Here is a 23,893-nt window from a genome sequence, read left to right as displayed (position 1 = left end):
CATGATGAAATAGAATGAAATAAAAAAGCATGTCCATCAGCAGCAGCAAAAATGCATGAACAAATCATAAAGTACCACAAGATTGTCACAATGGACTATGAACAAAGCCTTGAACAATCCAACTAATGCTATATTTTTCTTAAGACATTTTCTTACATTTATTGTCATGGAAACTAAGCACTCTTCTTTACTTCCAATATTCACATGATGTCAGTGTGACAATATCCCAAGATCAGTGTTCATTCCATAAATCTATAATGCTCTAGAAATTCTTATAAAAAATAATGTCAATTATACAAGATTTGCATGTCCTGAAGGAAAACATTAAAAAATTAATAATAAAAACAATTCATCTCATGTACAAAATACAAACAATGTACTCCCCAAGTATTCAAGTAGGGACAACCTCTGGTTCTATGGGCGACGACCCATCATCCTCCACAACCCCGCCATCTGGGGTAGCCCCTTGCTTCTCATTTTCTTCCTGAAACCCTAGCTTGAATCTATCATAGTTTGTGAGCTCGCTGGACTTGAATGGCCTCTCACCCAAGACTCGGACCAAGTCATCTTGGTGAAGAACTTCCTTCTCAAGCAACAGCTCCGCAATCTGTGCCACTTGCTCTTTGTGCTCCTCTATCAATTGGACTGTGCGTTCATATGCCTTGCCCACCCATTCTCGTACTTCACCATCAATTATAGCCCCCGTTTTGCTGCTGTAGGGTTTGGTCATCTCCAAGGAATCTTCTCTCTGGGGGAAAGAGAGAAGACCCACCTTGTCGCTGAAACCATACACTGCCACTTGGGCGTATGTCATCTTGGTCACCTTCTCCAAGTCATTTTGGGCACCCGTTGAGATTTTCCCTAGCAAAACCTGCAGTCACAGAAAGCATTGCAATTAACACAACTACAAAATATCATCCCAACACCTATTTAACAGTGCTGGGCCCAACTCCGATGAGATATTGTCAGCTTTGGCCCATTGGCCTCACAGATTTGTCCTATAAAAGGCACCTCACTTAGTTAGAACCTAAACCCTCCTTATAAGCTCAAGATCTCCCCTCATATACATCCGAGGTGAGACCATAATAGGCTCTCCTGTCTAATCTCTAACGTTCTCATCAGCGTGATTTTCCCTATTACACATCTGATGTGAGTTCGTGACTCTCCCATCCAATTTTTGACATCTTTGTTAGCGTGATATCTCTAGTACACATCCGATGTGCGAATGCGACAGACCCTCTCATCGGACCTTTGACATCCATGCCAAAAGGGCTTACATCTCTGTGTAGGATCCACTCGCATAATAGCACCCCTAGGGTAGATTCACTCACATGATAGTATCCCCAGGGCAGATCCATTCACATGATAGTACCCCTAGGGAGGCTCTGATACCAGATGTAACGATTTTGGGCCCAAATCCGGTAACATATTGTCCCCTTTGGCCTACTAGTCTCACAGGTTTGTCCTATAAAAGTGCCTTAGTTGGAACCCAAACCTTCCTTGTAAGTCCAAGACTTCCCTAGTACACATCCAATGTGGGACCATGACAACCTGCCATATTTATTTCTTAGTTTAGAAGTTCCCTTTCTCTAGCTGTGTCAATTTGGTACAAAGGTGAGCAGGCGTGAGCGTCGGAAAACTACGTTGCACTTTGAACAGAAATTGGGCAGCCAAAAGCTTGGCAGATCACACATCAAAAGGTATATCTTTTCCCAATTTATTCCTATCCAAATAGGTTCAAAGAGTTAAAAATATTAAAGCTACCTGTTCAGATGCTCGACCGCCGAGAGTCATGCATGTCATGTCAAAAAGCTGCTCCTTGGTCATGAGAAGATTTTCATTAGGAACATACTGGGCAAACCCGAGAGCAGCTGTACCACGAGGCACTATCGTCACTTTTAACAACGGTTCTGCATGTTCCAAGAACCAGCCAGAAACAGCATGGCCTGATTCATGGTAAGCAACAGTCCGGCGTTCCAGCTTGCTTATCACCTGCTTAACAAACCAGCATTTAACAGATTTCATATCTCAAAAGTAAAAAGGGGACGGAAAATAGATGAATCAATGAAAAGTGGCAAAACATTGCACAAACAAAACTTAAGGACCATACACAATGGAATAACTAAGAAATGTTTTTGAGTTATGCCTTTTGTATATAGATTTCATATGCTAAAACTCCTTGCCAGAGAATGTAATCCCTATGCTCACATTGATTAAAACAATTTTAAAAAAAAAAAATAAAATCGGCTGGCATCTTATAAATCTACAAAGAACAAATAACAGCTAAGCAGCATGCAAATAACATAAAAAAGAAAATGCTAGTTGCAAGATTCTCATTTTTAATTTTCCTTTTTACATTAGCATATTTCAATGCCTTTACAGTCATTTAGTATGAATCATGTAAACACTGTGTACCAGAGATATCAGCATAAGGAAATGGTGACAACAAGAACTGAAACTCAGTGGAAAATAGAGATCATATAATGTAATGAATGATTTACCTTATTCTTCTTCTCCAGACCACCAATTATCCTATCTATAGCAGCCTCAAAATGTTCCATCTTGACCTGAGTCCCCTCAGACCTCGCTGCAATTAAAGCAGCTTCATTACAAACATTTGCAATGTCTGCCCCAGCAAATCCAGGGGTGAGGGCTGCAAGTCTCTGAGAGTAATAAGATGGCTCATGATCAAGTTTGATCCTTTTCAAGTAAATTCGAAATATCTGATCACGGCCTTTAATATCAGGTTTATCAATGCTAATTTGGCGATCAAATCGACCGGGCCTCAATAGAGCCTTGTCTAAAATATCAGGCCTATTAGTGCCAGCAAGCACAACAACTCCAGAAGTAGTTCCAAACCCATCCATTTCAACAAGCAACTGATTAAGGGTACTTTCACGCTCATCATTGGCACCTGAAAAGCCCCCACGTCCCCTTGCTCGACCAATTGCATCAATCTCATCAATAAATATTATACTAGGTGCACACTGCCTAGCTTCCTGAAACAAATTTCTGACCCTGGACGGTCCAACACCAACAAACATTTCCATGAAATCTGAACCAGATATGGACAGGAAAGGCACACCAGACTCCCCTGCAGTTGCTTTTGCAAGAAGGGTCTTTCCTGTGCCTGGGGGACCCACCAAAAGAGCGCCTTTAGGAATTTTTGCTCCCAGATCCTCATATTTCTTAGGGTTCTTGAGGAAATGCACAAACTCCATAATTTCCTGCTTTGCCTCATCACATCCAGCAACATCTCTGAAAAATACCTAAACCAACCAAAATACAAACCAAAATCCAGTTTTTGAGCAACATTTTGCAACAAAAATAATGCTAAAGAACAATTTTATAATTTTAAGGGCTGGTGAAAAAGGCAAATAGGGTTGCACTGTGAACAGCTAGATGCAGCAAAAAATACGGCCTACTTGATCAAGGAAATGGAACGCTAACCTTGTTCTTGGAATTCTTATCCACTTTAGTAACATGGGCTTTACCTATGTTAAATATTCCACGGCCACCCTTTCCCCCACCACCACCAACACCTAATCCGCCTTGCATTCTCCGACCCATGTAGTAAAGGGTTCCCAGGAGCAGGAGTGTTGGAGCAAATCTCATTAATTCATGGTACCAAACCATTTCTGAGACATATGTGACAGGAACATAATCATGAGAATCTATGCCTAGTGCTTCTTGGGCTTCTTCTAACTTCTCCTCAAATGATTCGACACTTCCAATATTGAAATAGTACTTATAATGGCTTGCATTTCCTTTTGCAGGGGTACCATCAGGTCTTTGGACAACTTCATCACTTGTCTGAGTGCGTGGTGAGCTTCTTACATACACTTTAGCCACTGATTTATTAGAAACAACTATGTGATCGACTAAACCTGGTTCCAGAAGCTTGTTTTTGAACTCTTGGAAGCTGATCTGCAAGAAACAAAATCCAGAGCTTTTTATCCACCTCCACAAAATCCAAAACGTGACTAAAGCTTTTACAATTATAGAAACAAAATTTCTTGATCATATTGAACTTAAAAAAAAAAAAAAAACATTGAAAATAAAATAAACATGCAAATCCTGAATTATATATTCATAAAAATAATGGAATCTCTAATCATGGAGGCTCAAATTAGGTAATCATCCAAAGATATATTATATAAGATGCTGAAGGGTAGAAATGATCCCACAGTATGACCACAAATACAAAGTTAAGTGTAAAACAAGATATTTGAGCACGCAAAGCATGCTTGGCCAGTAGTAGCAACACAGCAGCCTAGGAAACATAAGGTTCTTAGGCATTAAGAGTTCTGAGTCAGGCACTTCTGTAGAACACTCATATCCAATCAGTGTTTTAGAAGGCGAAGGCATAAGGTCAGGCATTTTACCCTTGACAAGGTGAGGCATAATATTTTTTGGGTATTTTATTTTATTTTTTATTTAAAATATACTTATAAATAATTTACAACTCAGTAACTCAAGCTGCACAGGGCCACTGCCATGTGCCCATCCAACGAGCATTAATACTGTACTACTGAGCATAAACAGTGCTGACTCTCTCTCTCTCTCTCTCTCTCTCTCTCTCTCTCTCTGCTTGATGCACTTTAAGGCATTTTTCATTCACCTCGTCCTGAAGTGAGTCTCAAGATGCACCTCATTTACACCAATTTAAAACAGTACTAAATTACAAATAATTCTGTGCTCTGTACTCTGTATGCTGTTTCAGCTCTCATTACATTAAAAATATTAATAATTAATATGCCATTACATAAATTACCAATAACATAAGTTACAAAGCAAGTCAAGCTTCTACTTGTTTAGACAGAATGTTTTGTGGGAATTTTCTTAAGAAAATAAATTTCAGGTATGGAAGTATACCTTATTTTATATGCAATTTTTCCCCCTGAATAACCTCCCAGTAAATAATTTGTGATCAAAGCCTCAAGGAAATGAAGCCTAATGAAAGGGCAGAGAGAAGCAAGGCAAAGAATAGAAAGCATCTATACTAAGGAATTTTGTAAAAGATTAGTCCAAATGTTCACTGAATGAGCCAATTCCAAAAGCTTAGTCACACTTCAGGCCATCAGTTCTGCCATTTAAGTTTCAGCGCTAGTTTAAAGAGCCATTAAGTAGGTGAGTTGCACATTTATAGATGCACTTTGAGGCATTTTTCATTCACATTGCCCTGAAGCATGCCTCAAGGCGCACCTCGTTTACATTTTTTAAAACACAGTATTGAATAGAAACTAATTCTGTACTCTGTAGACTGTTCAACTTCAATTACATTAAAAATATTTAAAATTAATACGCCATACATAAAAGTTACAAAGCAAGTAAGTCAAGCCTCTATTTGTTTAGGCAGAATGTAGTGCGAAATTTCTAAGAAAATAAATTTCAGGTATAAAAAATATATCTTAGTTTTCTCACAGCTAATGTAACTATGCCAGAGGAGAGTAATTTTCCCAAGCATATGGTAAAGCATAATTTGCGTTCAAAGCCTGAGCAAATGAAGCCTAATGAAAGGGGGAAAAGGAGCAGAAGCAGGGGCAGGGGCAGAGAGAAACAAGGCAGAGAACAGGAAGCATCTATACTGAGGAATTTTGTAAAAGACTAATCAGCATGTTCATTGGGTGAAAAAATTCAAAAAACTTGGTTACGCTTCAGGCCATCAATTCTGCCTTTAAAGCACCATTAGGTCGGTGACTCTAATAGTTACACTTCAGGCCATCAAGTCTCCAAAGTTTATTAAGAGTCAGGAAAATAAAATTATCCATGCATATTTAAACTCTTTCATCAACCCAAAAAAAAAAAAGGGCAGAAGGGAGTGTGTGTGTGTGTGAGAAAGAGAGAGAGAGAGAGAGAGAGAGAGAGAGAGAGAGAGAGAAATGCTTAGTCCAACAAGTAAAAAAATAAAGCTAAAAACAAGGCAACAACATAATAAGCCCAATATCATGCCAGGGAGATCTCTCAGCATCCAAGGAGCTGTACACACAGTGCAATACCACGGCCGCTAAACCATTATGTTCACATACAGCACCGAAAAAAAAAAAGGTCAACCACTAGGTGTGTACAAAATTTACTGACAACTGATCCAAAGCTGGACCAAAATAAGTTTTGGGTCAGTTTTTTGGTTTTTAATTTTGGTTTTGGCTCTTAAAAATAGAAATTTCGGATTTCAGTTTCGGTTTCCAACCCAAAACTGAACCAAAAAAGCAAATTATCTTATATTAAATTAATATTTATGTGTTCTCTGTTCTGCTATGGAATAGAGATGTCAGCAATTGTAAATTTATATTAATATATTTTTAAGTTATTTTTTATCTATAATTCTAATTTTATACTGAAATACTACATATTATTTTTTCATTTTTCTTGGGTATTTTAATCCAAGTAAACGAACAAATAAACAGATGAAATTGTGAAGTTTAATAGAGGTGGGGAGGCTCCCCTCCCTTACGAATTTTTCGATGTGGGACAAGGTAAGTTACCAAGGAGTCTCAACCACTCAAAGTCTTCCCTGCAGGCTGCAATTGCACCCCATCCCATTTTTTCTTCCTTCTCCTTATAAATATGCCTTGCCCCCACCTGAATATGCATCTTCTTAATTGGGCCTCCATTAGTTTGTGCGCCCAGCCTACATAAGGAGGCCATCTGAATCAAGACTTCTCAATTATAATTTAAAATCATTCAAAATTTTGTACCGAACGTTTCAACAACCGAACCGCACCAAAGAACAATTATTGATCTGGTAATGAAACTGTCAGTTTTGGTTCAGTATCAGTTCAGTAATTTAGGAAACCGAGTCCTGCGGTTTGATTCTTGGTATTGGTCGAAAATAAGCCGCACCAAATCAAATACACCCATAGCAACCACTTTGATTATGCACCAGGGTAGGGGAAAACACACATCAAGAAATCAAAATATACAAAACAAACGTTGCAACTCTAAATTCACTTTGCATATCAAGCTCCAATAAGAAAATGGGAAATCAGAAAACAAATAGCACGCAATAAAATTTATTTGAGTCTTAAGATACAGAGATAAGAGCAATCGTACAAGCCCTGTAAAAGTAACCAAAAAACTAGCTCCTTGAGTGTATTCAAGGATATGCTTACCTGTAGGCTGTAGCTGTTCACGAGGACCAAAAGAAAATCATGAAAGGAGACACTGATCAAATTTTACTTTCCATATTGAACATTAATAAGAAAGTGGGAAATCAGTAAACACATAGCATGCAACAAAAATTTTATGAATCTTAAGATCCAGAAATAAGTGCAATGGTGCAAGCCTTGTGCACGTAACTAAAACTAGCTCCTTAGGTGCATTTAAGGACATGCTTACCTGTTGTTGTTCACGAGAACCAAAAGAAAATGATGAAAGGAATAGCCCAATCACTAGTAAAGGGGTGATTAAATTTTGGAACTGCTTCATGATAGTCTCTTGAAAATTTCCATGATCATCCGTATTCGATTCATCTGAAGGTAAGAGAGAGAAGAAATTATCAGAAATGTGATTTTTAAAATTTCCTAGCTGCCAGAAAATTAAAAAATAAATAAATAAAGCATACACACAAAATATGAGTATTCAAGTGCAGCAATGTTCAGTTGTCTGGAATTAACTAACAGCAGATGACAATATCGGAAATTTTTTACAATATGCAGTAACATTAAGAATAAAATTTGACCAGGCTAGTTGTCCTTCCGCACTATGCCCTGCTTTAATAGTGTTACTGCATCTTTTAATTGATTAGCTGGAATAATGTGCATTGACCTAAATTTTATGGTGGATTATATTTTTGCAGATTTTCCTATTTTAATAATGACGGGCGATAAGAATACTTGTGCAAAGCTAGTTTCTTTCATATCCATCCTGCAGTTACAGATTCTATGGCCTGAACAGGCATTCTAGCTACTGGCTGGTTTGATAACTTGTTTTAGAAGGCATAAAATGAGTAGCAATAATGAGGATATTAATTTTGGGTCTTTTGCTTGGACTTTGCAGAAACTGCCATTTCCTGTTATTCCAGGACAAGCTGGAACAAGTATCAATTGAAATCGTAAAAATTTGGGATAAAAATGGAACAGGGTTGAGCTAAATAAAATTCTTCTTGATTGTTCTGAGAATATCACTAATTCTGTTCCTATCCTATGGAGAACATGAATTATATACGTTGCTAGGGTGCCATGGTAATGAATTAGTCACAGTCAAATCTGCAGAATGGCTGCAAAGTAATTTAGACAACTCCTATCGTAGCTTTTGGTTGAATGGTATCTGGTCTTTAAATGTGATTCCTAGGGTTAAATATTTCTTATGGCAGTTGGTAAGGGGCTACAAGCTAATTGCTAAGGAAGAGATTAGTAGATTTAATAGCAATTTTAAACTATAGTTTGAGATTTGTTTTTGTAACAATTATGTTGAAACCATGGATCTTTGCTTATCATTGTCCTTTCTCTAGGGATATTTGACTGTTTTATTGAGATTAGCCCCACCCGTAAAAAATGTAATAGGATTGTTGATTAGCTTGGTCTTCTAAAATGTCAAAGAAGGATGAATGATGAGTCATAAGTCTTCTCAAATCTCAAAGAAGGATGCATGATGAGCTATAAGCTAAAGCGAAACAGCTTGAGAAAGTAGCAGTTATTATGTCAAATATTTGGACAAATAAGGTTCCTTTCCAAGCTGGAAGGCCTGACCCCTATTTTATTTTTTTTTATTTTTATTTAAAAAAAAAACATATATTAAGCAAGAATAAAAAGAGAATACAAGCTATAGGACTGGAAGTCCTCAAAAGATAAAAAAACAAATACAAAACAAACTAAATGAAAAACTCAACCAAAATATAATTAAGAAAAACCCTTTTAAAGCCCATCCCATAATACTTAATTGAATGTACAAAATTTGCCAACTCCTGCTGGCGCTTATTGAACTTTTTAACCTTCTGGATACGACAGCCACAAACCAATCTTGTCCAATAGTCGTTAAGCTTCAAGATGTTCACTGAATTTAATAAAAGATTTCTTGTTAATGATGACATTGTGACCAATGGTTCCACTATGTGTTAAGAATATTGGGTAAAACGAATTAAAATGAAAGGGTTGACCGGCCATTTATTGACTAAGGAAACAAAGGGAACATGATGGTGCTTTCCCAATTGACAAGACTCAAACTCAAGATTAGACACAGAATTCAAAAGTAGTTAGTTGTTTTAACTTGTTCAATGAAGAAACTAAGGCAACAGTTTGAAGTGGTGCAACAGCATGGTTTGAAGTGGTATACCAGCTGCACTGCAGACATTAGGAGGAAAGAGTGACTTAAAAGTAGTAAAGTCCACCAGCCTCACATCATGTGCTAATCGTCTTCCTTGTCATCTTGAATAACAACAAAATCACTAAAGAAGGTTGCAGAACAATTTAGTAAACTTCATAATCTTACTAAACATGAAATTGAAGGGGGATTTGGGAATGTACAAAACAGAAGAAACAGAAACATGAGTTGGACTGTTGGATTTATTGTTCCTATTCCCTCTTCTCTTAACTGTAGCAGTGAACCCATTACAAAGGGCAACTTGAACTAGATTTATTGAGTACTAGGGAGCAAAAAAGAAGTTCATAACACCTGTCATATGGTTAGTCGTGGCAGAATCAAAAACCCAAGACTAGAGAGAGATTATAGATGACATGCAAACTGAAGGATTACCCTTATGAGCAAAAGATGCAATGTGATGAGATGCTTATTGGAATGCTGGATACAGGAACCTTGAACACTCCTCCTATGAGACATTAATAGTATGCTGCTCACCAATGGCCAAAAAAGCACCTAATGAGGGAAACATACTTTTGGGATTTGTGTACTCCAGCCCAATGCATGTACACAACCTAAATTACAGGAGCAAATCAGAAGCACACAACAAACAATATACTTTTAGGGTTTGTGGACTCCATCTCAACACTGAAAAACAAGACAACAATGAACAAGGTCAACAGCCAGAACAACCATGAACAATGTGAACAACTGAAAAACCTTAAACAAGTAATAAGCAAACTAGCATAACACTGCCACCACCCCAAGAGACCCCCTAAAAAATTAATACACAACCCTAAGGGTACCAAACAACCATTAACAAACTGCCACGAGTGGACAACCAAGAAGGCTGGATCATTGAAAAAAAAGATAGACCAACAACTTGACATTATGGAATATGGAAGTATTTAAGGCATTTGGGATGAAATCATTGCAAAACCAGCGCTCAAAAGCCTTTCACATGCCGTCGCATGGGGTCGGAGCTGCCAGCTTTCAGCCAGCATGTGGGGGTGCATGTGACCTCCTCCAGCAATGAAATTTTACATGATGATAGATCAAAAAGTTTAGTGGCTGAATATGGGGTCGGTTTTGCAAAATCTGAAGGGGGCTCTTGAGGTTTTGTTATTGAGATTTTGAAACGGCAGTGACATTCAGGAATTTTCCCAGCAACTGCCGTGTTTTCCAGCAACTCCTACAGTTGTTTCTGGTCTTTGGTAGTGTGGGTGATCCTCCTATGATGGCAGACATGCAGCTGATTTATGGTTTTGGGCATCAGTTTGATGGTCATAGTGACAATGCGGGTTTAGGTCTTGGAACCATGCTCTGATTACCATGCATAGTAGTCAAAGCACAAGGCGCATTGAGGCGCGAAGGGTACCTGGAGCCAATGCACAAAGTGCAAGGTGAAGGCACGCACCTCATCGAGGTGAGGTGCACATTTATTAAAATTGTCTGCAAATTACCCTACATAATGGATTCTTGATTGTAAACACAATAGTTCTAATATTTGAATTTTAAAATATGAAAATACTCAATACTAGGGCATAAAAATGAATACTATAACACAAATTTCAATAATATGAGATGTTCATGCGATAAGATCCACAAAATAGAAGCAGCAGGGAAATTTAAAACAAAAAAACAAAAAAAAATTGCACAAAAGCAGCAGCAGTGCAGCTCTGACTGAAATGTCTGAAATTCCAGATCACAGAAGCAGAAATGCAGAGAGAAAAAAAAAAGTTTCCAGGAAAAAGAAACAGCTCATTTTCCAAATAAAACTGCAAAAATAAAATAAAAATAAAACATTAATGAAAAAAACTGAGGAGCAGCAGAGTAGAAATTTCATGAAAAGAAACAGGAATTTCAGAAAAACAAGGACAGCGAAAGAAAAATAAAAACAAAAAAGGGGGTTTGCAGCTTTGACTGAGAGCAGCACAGCAGGCCAGAAGAAGAAGGAAAGAAGAAAGAAGCCTGACAGCAGCAGAGCATATATGTTAGGAAGAAATCACAGCAATTCCAGAAAAACAGCAAATAATAAAGGAAAAAAGAACAAACACACAGATGGTTGAGATTAAAACAACAACAACAAAACCAAGCCTTAGTCCCACTAAGTGGGGTCGGCTATATGAATCATTTTCTGCCAATTTATGCGATCATGGACCATTTCTTTTGATAGATTCAAGGATATTAAATTCTTACTCACTATCTCCTTCTAAGTTATTTTAGGTATACCCCTACCCCTTCTACTGTCCCCCATAGTAACTAAGTCACTCTTCCTCACAGGTGCACTATAAGGCCTACATTACAAGTGTCCATACCATCTGAGTCGTCCCTTCCTTATCTTATCTTCTATAGGAGCTATACCTAACTTATCACGAATATGTTCATTCCTTAATTTATCTTTTAATGTTAGACTACTCATCCATCTAAGCATTCTCATCTCGGTAACTTTTACTTTTTGGATATTATGTTTCTTCATCGCCCAACATTCCGATCCATATAGCATAACTGGTCTTATAGCTGTCCTATAAAACTTCCCTTTCAATTTTAAGGGTATTCTAAGATCACATAGCACACTTGAAGCACTTCTCCATTTTACCCAACCTGCTTTAACTCTATGCATTGCATCATCTTCAATTTCTCCTTCAGCTTGCATAATAGATCCAAGATATCGAAATCTACAAGTGCTATTTATTTCTTCATCATCAATTTTAACTTTATCTCCAATATTCCTCCTATCATTACTAAAATTACATTTCATATATTCTATTTTATTTCTACTTATCCTAAAGCCTCTAGATTCTAAAGCTTCTCTCCATAATTCTAACTCAGCCTCTACTCCGTCCCTAGTTTCGTCAATTAATACAATATCATCTGCAAACAACATACACCATGGAACCTCCTTTTGAATACTCTTAGTCAATTGGCCCATCACTAAAGCAAAAAGATAAGGACTCTAAGCAGGTCCTTGATGTACACCTATGGTAATTGGAAATTCTCTAGTTTCTCCATCTATAATCCGTACACTAGTCATTACTCCATCGTACATATCCTTAATGACATCGGTATACCTACAACATACACCCTTTTTTTCTAAAACCCACCATAGAACTTCCCTAGGTATCCTATCATATGTTTTCTCAAGGTCAATAAATATCATATGCAAGTCTCTCTTCTTTTCCCTAAACTTTTCCATTAATCTTCTTAAAAGATAAATAGCTTCTGTGGTAGATCTCCCAAGAATAAAACCAAATTGATTTTCTAAGATCTTCGTTTCTAACCTTAATCTTTGTTCAACTACCCTTTCCCATAGTTTCATCGTATGACTCATAAGTTTAATTCCACGATAATTATTACAATTTTGAATATCTCCTTTATTTTTGTATATAGGTATTAAAGAGTTTTTCCTCCATTCATCTGACATTTTCTTAATTTTTACAATTGTATTAAATAAATTAGTTAACCATATAATTTCGTTATCACCCAAGCATTTCCAAACTTCAAATGGGATGTTATTTGGTACCATAGCTTTCCCATTATTCATCTTTTGTAGTGCCAACTTAACTTCTTTAACTCTAATTTTGCGAATAAATCTTATATTTTTAGTCTTTTCCTCATTTAACAATTCTAAGTTTAAGTCTTCTATTTGATTTTCGTCAAACAACTTACTAAAGTAACTTCGCCATCTTTCTTTAATATCTTCGTCCTTAACCAAGACAATATCATCCTCACTTTTTATACATTTTACATTTCCTAAGTCTTTGCTCTTCCTTTCTCTAACTTTAGCAAGTTTAAATATATCTTTTTCCCCTTCTTTTGTACCTAATCTATCATACAAACTATTAAATGATGGTTGAGATTAAAAGAGAAGGGAAAAAAACTGAGTATAACATGAACATGTGTGAGGTGCGCCTCTTAAAGGCCGCCTCGCCCCAACCCATGTGAGGGGCAAGCCTCATCGCCTCAGTGCGCCTTGCGCCAATCCCAGGGAACAGTGAAGCTTCGTAGGTTCTTTCTGTCCAGGTGCAGGGAATCCACATCGGAGCGAATCCGGAAAGATTGCCTCAGTTCAGATTGTTCTATGCAACTCAGGAACATGATTTGTGTGTGATAACATCCATAAGTCTATGATAAAAGAAGAAATTAACATATAAGAGAGATTTGTTGTTTAGCCAGCCGATCCATAGTTTGGCTTGCCATCGAACAAGCAACACTGTGTATCTTATCTAGTGATTTCATGGCATAGCATAGTTTCGTTCCGAGCCAAGCCATGAGTAGCGTGCCTGAGGTGTGCCTTTGACTACTATGATAACATGTCAAAAATATTGAGCACAATGAAAGACCGAATCACAATGATAGGTCTATCCATCTATTTACAATATATGTTGTTGGCCTAGTTAGGCTTACAAACTCTTGGTTTTAATGATAACAAAATAAAGTTATCTAATGTGTTTTCAAGTGATATTATTTCAGGCAAAGATGATTTGCTCAAATTTCACATACCCTGACATGAAAGCTTACAAGGATCAAGGATCAAGGAAAGTCACACATGAATACCAGAGATCCATAATGAAAGCTCATAGAAGTCTGAAAGATTAAAGAGCAGCATTAAAAAGACTCAAAGCAAAGAAGTGACAAATGTCTTTATAGAACAACCTTTGTAAGTACTTCAAAGTTGTTTCAAATATGAATTTTCATTTTGAAGCTCATTAGGCAAAGATATACTTAAGAAATCTTAGTTTTTAAAATCTTGGAACATGTTTTTCATAGTTAAAACAAGTTAAAATTCCAAGGTTAATTAAACAAAAGAGAGAGAAATCAAAAATGACTTGAAAAGAGAAACAGCCAGCTGACAGACGACTGGCATGTTTTTAAAGCATTTTAAACACAAGTCAGAAGCCTGACAAATGACTGTCAAGCAATTGACAGACGACTACCAGTGACCAGTGAGTCATCTGTGTGTGTTCTGCCAACCGACTGCCACCATTCTGTGTGTTTTGAAAAATAGATTTGTTCAATGACAGACGACTGTCACCATGACGACGGCCGACTGCCACCTTTTTGTTTGAAAAAATATGCATGATATACATGGACAGACGATTGCCAGTGACTACACAGTTGTCTGGCTCGCGGCAATTTTCAAAATTCTCAACGGGCATATTTTTGAAATTTAAATTATTTGAAGCTCAAACTAATATATAACTTGGACCCTACTCCAAGTAAACTTGGGGAACAAGCAAGAAGCCTTTCTACATTTATAAATACCCTCAAGGTTCATTAATTTAGACACCAAGAAATCAATTCAGCTATCATACTCTCTCAAAGCTTACTAAAATTCTAAAAGTTCTCCATTGCTCTCATCACTCACGCAAATCTCTAAAGTCTTGCTAAGTTTCTCATTGTGATTGTGCATCGATTGTTGATTCTTTCATCTATTGAAAGATACTTACGGTGATAAATCTTTAGAACTTCATATTGAATTTTCATATTCTAAATTTACTGAATTACATCGTTTTTCAATTTGTACTAATTAGCTCTTTGAGGAGCAAGTTCTTGTACGCCTTGTTTTATATCTTTGTAACAGATTGATTGACGGTTCGAGTGCTGAATCTTTGGAGAAGGCGGGCTCTAGCCTTACCCAAGGAGTGTTGTAACTGGTATTGTTCCGTCTGATAAAGGAACGGTAATAGTGAATCTTTTGGTAGTTTTGCCAAGGGCGAGGACGTAGCTTGTGTTGAAGCCGAACCTCGTAAAACCCAATGTTCTTCTTTCTCTTCCCTACTCTTTATTTTTCAGCAAAAGATACAATCTGTGTGGTTGCTTTAAAATTCATAAATTATGAGTGTTCGATTGTTAAATAGACCAGAAGGTAATTTGTTTTGGATGGATCAACATTTATTGCGGAAACTGAAAGGGACTACTTTGGTTGATCATCCTTGACTCATTAATCTGAAAGTTTATTTAAAAGCTGAACATTAGGAAGAAGTGTAATTGTGATACAGGCTTATACAAGTTCAGCAAATTTTTATATTGATACAAGGCTATTATTACAAGAATTAAATGGTTGATAATTTTACTTTGATTGTGATTACTCTGAATTAATTTTGATTGTATTTGAGTATTGATTATTGTTATAACACAAAAAGTATTAAAAAGGATGAATAAAATTTTTAAATCCCAATTCACCCCTCTCTTGGAAAAGCTATTCCAATTTCAATTGGTATCAGAGCACCTCAACAAGTCTTGACAAGGATGAAAAAGGAAAACAAGTAGATACCAAGCATTACCGAGGAATGGTAGGAAGCTTACTTTATTTAACAGCAAGTAGACCGGTTATCATGTTTAGTGTTTGTATGTGTGCTAGGTTTCAATCGACTCCTAAGGAATCACATCAAATCGCAGTTAAACGAATCCTTAGATATTTACTAGGCACACTTGATTTAGGTTTATGGTATCCAAAGGGAACTGATTTCGAAATGATAAGTTATTCAGATGTGGATTATGCAGGATGCAAAATAGATAGAAAGAGCACTAGTGGGACTTGTTACTTCCTAGGACACTCACTAGTTTCTTGGTTTTCAAAGAAACAAAATTCCATAACATTATCTACAGCTGAAGCGGAATACATAGCAGCCGGGAGCTGTTGTGCTCAAACCTTGTATATGAAACAACAATTAAGGGACTTCAAGATACAATATCAAACAATCCCTATAAAGTGTGACAATAGAAGTGCTATAAATATTTCAAAGAATCCGGTATCACATTCAAGAACCAAACATATTGATATACTTCATCATTTCTTAAGAAATAATGTAGATAAGAAAGAAATAGTACTTGAATTTGTTAACACTCACGATCAATTAGCTGATATATTTACAAAACCATTAGCTGAAGATCAATTTGTATTTATCCGACGGGAATTAGGAATGTTACATGTAAGAGAAGTTAACTAAGAGAAAAGAGAACAGTTGTTCAGGGCAGACGATTGCCAAATAGCTAGCAAACGACTGCCAGATAGCTAGCAAGCGACTGGCAGGCGACTGTCTATGTGAAAAGACAGTTGACAGCCGACTGTCCACTTGGTGACAAACGACCGTCTCGCAACGGGTAGTATTCATTTAACATAAAAAACACTCCTTTAAACCCTCAGACGCCTGTCCATTCGTCTCCCCTTCACTAAACAAGCTCCTCTTCATTTCTCCTCTGAGTTTCTCCTCTCCAAACCTCCTCACAACGTCCATCCATCACAACCCTAATTCCTTCACACCTAGGATTTCTTGAATTTCAACTTCATCAAAATGGCACGTACCAAAACAGTGGGGAAAAAGGACAAAGCATCCTCTTCTTCTTCAAAGGCTACAAGCAACAACGACATAGAGAAATGGCTGGTCTCATCTCACGCAAAGGCGTTATACCAAAATCACATCTCTACAATCAATCCAATGTTTTGTAAGGTATTAGACGCTACTTTCTTTGAAGAAAACTTCCCTGAGATTCTTGAATTGCTCAAAAATATAGGATGGGATAAGTTTGTTCTTCACCAAGTTAAGGGATACTATCCTGACCAGATTAAACTTTTCTACTCAAATTTGGTAAAGAAAGACGTTGGATTTGATACTGAAGTTTTGGCCAAAAGATAACACTTACTCCACACTCATTATGGAAAATACTTCACATCAAGCATGGGGATTTTGAGTGCAATCCAATAGAAAAACAGTGGACTATGGAGCAGGGTTTTTCACCACAAGAACTTTTGCCCCTTGTGATGAACGATCAACCCGTCTATTTTGGACATCCTCCACCATACAAACAGTTCAATCTCCAAGCACAATCATTGCTTACAATATAATTCCGAGGTCAAGATCCTTTGATCATGTGTCTTTCTTCGATTGTTTCGTTATGTGGTGCATATTAAAAGGAAAGAAATTAGATTTAGCCAGCCTTGTACTCAAATGGATGGTTATGAAGCTCGAATCTCCTAGAATTGGGCTTCCATATGGTGGCATTCTTTCCTTAGTATTTGCTCATTTTCAAGTCATCATTCCATCTTCCAAACTGGTGAAGCGAACCCATTACAACCTATTCTCCTCTACTACCTTAAAGAGGATGGGTTACAAAAAGTACACCGAAGGATGGATGTTTAACAGCAATAGACCAGCATGACCAGCACAAGAAGAAAGGGATCCAGCTCTTGAAGAAGCTGATATGCCTCCTTAGTTTCTTCCATTTTATCAGCACTACTCCAGCTTCAGTTCTGAGATGAAGGATAATTTTTCTTCTCTTCAGGATAAGATCTCAAACATTGATGATAAATATTTTTCATTGGACCAACGCATTGCCAAAATAGAGCATCATGTCACACAAAATGTCACTGACTCAGATAAAGAAAGTAATGAGAATGATGATGAAGACTCTCAGGCAAAATCAGGAGAAGACACTGCTGAAGCTAAAGAAGAAGAAGAAGTTGAAGAAGAAGAAGAAGCTGAAGAAGAAGAAGAAGGCTCACAGCAATCCAAAGGAAAAGGAATTGCTGAAGATAGTGACACAACTTCTGATACTTGACTAAAGACCTTTGATGTTTGAACTTTTTGATATTTTGTATGCTACACATACTTACTAGTTGTACTATGCCTTTTTGTTGATGTCAAAAGGGGGAGTATGTGTGTGAGCAAAGTCTATAAGGTCTATGTATGTATTTATGTATATATATGCTTCAATGATAAATCTGAAACTTTCACCCTTCTGAAATTATGTTTTAATGTGATTATTTTAAGTCTATGCTTATTGACAAGGGGAGCATTAATTTTATTTTATATCTTTGCTCTTTCTTTGTCATCATCAAAAAGGGGGAGATTGTTGGCCTAATTAGGCTTACAAACTCTTGGTTTTGATGATAACAAAGTAAAGTTATCTAATATGTTTTCAAATGATATTATTTTAGGCAAAGATGATTTGCTCAAATTTCACATACCCTGACATGAAAGCTTACAATGATCAAGGAATAAGGAAAGTCACACATGAATACCAAAGATCCATAATGAAAGCTCATAGAAGTCTGAAAGACTAAAGAGCAACATTAAAAAGAGTCAAAGCAAAGAAATGTCAAGCTTTGTAAGTACTTCAAAGTTGATTCAAATATGAATTTTCATTTTGAAATTCATTAGGCAAAGACATACTTAAGAAATCTTCGTTTTTAAAATCTTGGAACATGTTTTTCAAAGTTAAAACAAGTTAAAATTCCAAGGTTAATTAAACAAAAGAGAGAGAAATCAAAAATGACTTGAAAAGAGAAACAAGCAGCTGACAAACGACTGACATGTTTTTAAAGCATTTTAAACACAAGTCAAAAGTCTGACAGACGACTCCTAGTGACCAGTGAGTCATCTGTGTGTGTTCTGCCAGCCGACTGCCACCATTCTGTGTGTTTTGAAAAACAGATTTGTTCAGTGACAGACGACCGCCACCATGACGACGGCCGACTGCCACTTTTCTATTTGAAAAAATATGTATGATATACATGGACAGACGACAGCCAGTGGCTCGGGGCAATTTTCAAAATTCTCAACGGACATATTTTTGAAATTTAAATTATTTGAAACTCAAACTAATTTACAACTTGGACCCTACTCCAAGTAAACTTGGGGAACAAGCAAGAAGTCTTTCTACATCTATAAATACCCTCAAGGTTCATTAATTTAGACACCAAGAAATCAATTCGGCTATCATACTCTCTCAAAGCTTACTGAAATTCTAAAAGTTCTCCATTGCTCTCATCACTCACGAAAATCTTTAAAGTCTTGCTGAGTTTCTCACTGTGATTGTGCATCGATTGTTGATTCTTTCATCTATTGAAAGATACTTACGGTGATAAATCTTTAGAGCTTCATATTGAATTTTCATATTCTGAATTTACTGAAGTACATAGTTTTTCAATTTGTACTAATCAGCTCTTTGAGGAGCAAGTTCTTGTACGCCTTATTTTATATCTTTGTAACATATTGATTGACGGTTCGAGTGCTGAATCGTTGGACCAAACAAGGGGATATTGTTTGGAGAAGGTGGACTCTAGCCTTACCCAATGAGTGTTGTACTGGTATTGTTCCGCCTGATAAAGGAACGGTGATAGTAAATCCTTTGGTAATTTTGCCAAGGGTGAGGACGTAGGCTGTGTTGAAGCCGAACCTCGTAAAACCCTGTGTTCTTCTTTCTCTTCCCTACTCTTTATTTTTCAGCAAAAGATACAATTTGTGTGGTTGCTTTAAAATTCATAAATTCTGAGTGTTCGATTGTTAAATAGACCAGAAGGTAATTTGTTTTGGATTGATCAACATTGATTGCGGAAACCGAAAGGGACTACGTTGGTTGATCATCCTTGACTCATTAATCTGAAAGTTTATTTAAAAGCTGAACATTAGAAAGAAGTGTAATTGTGATACAGGGCTTATACAAGTTCAGCAAATTTTCATATTGATGCAGGGCTATTATTACAAGAATTAAATGGTTGATAATTTTACTTTGATTGTGATTACTCTGAATTAATTTTGATTGAATTTGAGTATTGATTATTGTTATAACACAAAAAGTATTAAAAAGGAGGAATAAACTTTTTAAATCCCAATTCACCCCCCTCTTAGGAAAGCTATTCCAATTTCATATGCCCATTGCCAAGTACATAAAAAGACCATATTACCCTAATTAACTCACACACAAGCTCACACTCACTAACATAGAAATAACACAAAGCAGTGCTACTAAATAACTACACTAACTAGTAATACTATCATTAATGGTTATACTATGGATAAAAGTTTTCGGGTAAAAGACACAGATCTCCCATAAGATTTCACAAAAAGATATGGACCTCCCCTGAGCTTTCAAAAATCCCATAGACCTCTCCTGAAGTTTCAAACATCCTACAGACCTCTCTTGACATTTAATTTTTGGGATAATTGTACCACTCAAAAAGCTTGTCTTTCTGCCAAATATAAGGGGAGGTCAGTATCTTTTTGACAAACCTTAGGAGAGGTTTGTAGAATTTTTGAAACCTCAGGTGTGGTTCTTGGGATTTTTGAAACCTCAAAGAAGGTCTTTGTGACTGTGTCTTTCCCCCAAACCTCAGGAAAGGTTAGTCTTTTACCCAAAGTTCTAATAGTAATAACAACAAGAGTGAAAAAGTATATTAATTGGGAACGCCTATCTCCTTTGGTAGTTACAATAAATATGATGGATTGTTATCTATGGCAATCGATTTCATGCTTTTATTATAAGCGATAGTATGCAAGCCGCTAGGTGCAAGTGCAAAAAACTAGTGGAGTATTCAATTTTGATTGCAAAACATCAAGCACTACACACATTTTTTATGGCGATGAATGATACAAGGTTTCTCACACATCTAGGTGAATGATATTTGAACATTGCCTTTGATTGCTTCCATACGAGGTCTCAGGCTCCTAGGAAGCATTAGACTCTGCTAAAAAATATCATGATTCTATCTAGCTTTTAGTTTGTTAAGATTAACTACGTTATCAGAGCTGCCAATATGGCTATTAATTTTTCTAGCAAACTAATCTATGGCTGGTTACAATCTTTAAAAATGATGTATGTATGTTGGTGCTTCCACATTGTACTGCCTTTTTTCTTAACAAACAACCCCTCCAAAAAAAAATAAACAAATAAATAAATAAATAACAGTTAAATAAATTTTGGACCACCAACCACAAACACCCTAAACTAAAAATGAATAAATAAATAATAAACCTAAACTGAAAACCATATGCTCCCAACTCACAACCTGAATTATAGCAAGAAGAGCTCCTCATTTTTGTCCCCCTGATGGAATAAATTTTAAAAGAATAATAAAGGGTAGGTGATCAACGAATAAATATTATGATCTCAGTAAAATGCCAAACTTCTAATCTACAACAACCACCACCACTACCGCTGCCGCAACTACTACTACAAAGTCTCACTGGGTGGATTCAACTACGTGAATCATTTTCCACTACTATAAATTTCTAATATAGTGCAATACTTTGTTCTTGAGTCAACCACTCTTCTTCCTACAACCTCTAAAGTCAACTAAATCACTCTTTTACACTAAAGTATTATTTGGCTTATGTTGCAACTTGCAACTACCTAAACTGTTTTATTTTCCCAGTTGCACTTCTCCAGTTTACCCAAACTACTATAATTTTATATATCATATATTCATTTTCTCCTTCAACTTGCAAAATAGAAACAAGGTAGCAAAATCTACTAATAAGAATTTCTTGACAATCAAATTTAACATTTTCTCCATTATTCATGCTATAATTACTAATATTTTGCAATCTTTGTATTCTATCTTATTCCTTCTTACCATGAAAGATTTTGTTCTAAAATTTTGCACTTCTCCATTTCACCCAACTTGCTTTGATTTTATCTTTCTCCTACTAGAAAAAAAAAATCCCAAGATAAAAAAATCTACTACTCCTAAATGTTTCTTGACCATCAAATTTAACACTTTAGTTCTTCATTCCGCATAGACTTGCTAAATTTTACATTCCCTATATTATGCAATTTATGTCTTCTACTTATCTTGAAACCTCTAGATCCTAAAGCATCTCTCCAAAATTCCAACCTAGATCCTACCCATCTCTAGTTTCTACCTATTTGCAAATAATATTCTAACAAGTTAATCGACAACCAAAGCAAAAAGTACAATATCTAAAAAGTTCATCCACAACCTATAATTATTTGTTTATCCAAAAAAAGAAAAAAGAAAAAAAGTCAAGGCCTTAATGCATATCTATGGTAATTGGAAATTATCGAGTTTATCTCACCATACATATCGATAAATACTTTTGTACGCCTACACCCTCTTTTTAAAGAAGCCACATTCAAACTTCCCTCAATAACTTGTCACAAAGCCACCAGTTTCCTCTAGGTTAAAAAACCACTTGCACATCATTTCTCCTTTCCTTTAACCTTTTCATTGTCCTTAATATACTCTATTTTTCATCTCATAGACATAAAAACAAATTTGTTTTCTAAAAGTCACATTTCCTAGGCCTAATCTTTGTTGGATGACCCAATCCCAAGGTTTAATCATGTGACTTGTAGGTTTGAATTCATGATAGTTATTATAATTTTGATTGCCTCCATTTTTATTCACAGGAATAAAGCGTTCACCCCCCCCCCCCTGCCAATTCAAGTAGCATTTTCTTAGTCCTTACAAGTTTGTTCAATAAACTAGTTAGCCATATTATCCCACTTTCTCCAAACTTTTTCCAAATTTCAATAGGGGTGCCATCTGATCCAACAGTTTTTTTTTTTTTCCTTTCTAAAAAATTAAGCTCAACCAGCATTATGTCCAACATTTTCGACCTGGAAAAAGAACAGGGATTTAATAGGGGCATTTCATTGAAAAAAATAAAAACAGAAACCGACCTTTGGCTTTTGACTCGGATTTCTGCCCATTCCCTTTTGGAATTTCCTTCTTTTGTTTTGGGTAGAAATTCTCATAGTCTGCAAAGTAGAAAAGCCAAACGCTGCTCAACATATAACCAAATACTTAAATTTCAAAACATGAACCAAAATTCAAGAAGTGATAAACTTATCAATAGCTTACTCTTCTTTTTAGGGGCTTCGCTTGAGAAAAATCTACGAATTCTAGGGTTCGCAAGAACGTAATTCAAATCCGACAAATATAATTTAGAACCGAGCTCCTTCTGAGCTCTTATTGAAGCCAGATAGGTTCTCAGAAACCCTAACTTCCCGTCGAACCGACCCAGATACGTATCCACATGCGGCGAGAGAAGGACCGCTTCATTCAGGTATACCGATCTCGCAACATTGCCACCAGACACCACGCTCTGCAGCTACAGTCATCAATTTGCAGCAGTCGAAAAAACACAAATAAAAAGAATACCCAACCAAAAAAAACAAATTTAGAAAAGCAACCAAGCCATGAAATCAAAACTCACTCTTCCACGAGATGATCGTGAGAGCGAACTGCCAAGCCTCGAGAAGATCATTCTATTTCGGAAGCAAAACAGAAGAATGAACTAAAAAGATTTCTTAATGAAACGTTCGATCAAAGACAACAGGTCGAAACAATCCAAAACCAGTATTATATATTCTGCTCACGATCAAATGTACGATGCAGGTAATAATTTGGAGCTTTCTAGGGTTTCATTATTCGGGAGTGATCGAGGAATCCATCCCATACAGAGCTGCCTGTTTTTGCGAGTGCGACTGGAGAGAAGAGGGCTGTATCCTGCATAAAAGGGAAGGGGCTGTTTGGATGCGGGATATTTGCCGTCGCAACATTTCCCAGTCATCGAACTTTCCCATTATTTAGTTCCAGTCAGGATATGTGTTCTTCGGCGGTCCGCCGCTAATGGACTTGCGAAACAAGGCAAGCCCACGGTTCCGCCTCCTCAGCCAAAATAAATATTTAATAAATAAAAATATCAAGAGACTTTTTCTTTTAGAAAAACATTTAAAAATGGACAACGAGTGTATAAATATTATTTTACATTTTATATTTCTTGTTTTTTTTGGTTTAGCGATGTGTTTCGATAGATAATCAATTTTAGAATAAATCAAAATGACT

The 23,893-nt window shown here is 36.5% G+C and overlaps 1 protein-coding gene across 2 annotated transcripts; it reads right to left on the bottom strand.

Annotated features, from left to right (window-relative positions):
• Positions 1–242: 242 nt before the first annotated feature.
• On the bottom strand, positions 243–23,729 carry LOC131149917 (ATP-dependent zinc metalloprotease FTSH 10, mitochondrial-like). 2 transcript variants are annotated; one of them, XM_058100711.1, is made up of 8 exons: positions 23,262–23,729; positions 22,907–23,156; positions 22,726–22,803; positions 7,339–7,472; positions 3,451–3,927; positions 2,502–3,269; positions 1,765–1,992; positions 243–871 (listed from the first exon to the last, which is right to left on the bottom strand). In XM_058100711.1, the coding sequence occupies exons 1-8, from the start codon at positions 23,310–23,312 to the stop codon at positions 392–394; spliced, it is 2,466 nt and encodes an 821-aa protein (XP_057956694.1). In that variant the 5' UTR covers positions 23,313–23,729; the 3' UTR covers positions 243–391. The 2 variants fall into 2 exon arrangements, with proteins under 2 accessions (XP_057956694.1, XP_057956695.1); XM_058100712.1 differs by having other exon boundaries at positions 22,907–23,150; positions 23,262–23,711.
• Positions 23,730–23,893: the final 164 nt, after the last annotated feature.

The sequence above is a fragment of the Malania oleifera genome, chromosome 2 (assembly GCF_029873635.1).
Source record: "Malania oleifera isolate guangnan ecotype guangnan chromosome 2, ASM2987363v1, whole genome shotgun sequence".
NCBI lineage: Eukaryota > Viridiplantae > Streptophyta > Magnoliopsida > Santalales > Ximeniaceae > Malania > Malania oleifera.
This window is presented reverse-complemented; position numbering and strand designations above follow the sequence as displayed.

Bases quoted from the DNA above. Each gene is read 5' to 3' on its own strand.
- LOC131149917 (XM_058100711.1), bottom strand. From the start codon at position 23,312: ATGATCTTCTCGAGGCTTGGCAGTTCGCTCTCACGATCATCTCGTGGA. The intron at 7,473-22,725 runs GTCGGTTTCTGT...TCTTACCTTCAG, and splicing joins ATCCGAGTCAAAAGCCAAAG to ATGAATCGAATACGGATGAT. The intron at 3,270-3,450 runs GTTAGCGTTCCA...TGGTTGGTTTAG, and splicing joins ATAAGAATTCCAAGAACAAG to GTATTTTTCAGAGATGTTGC.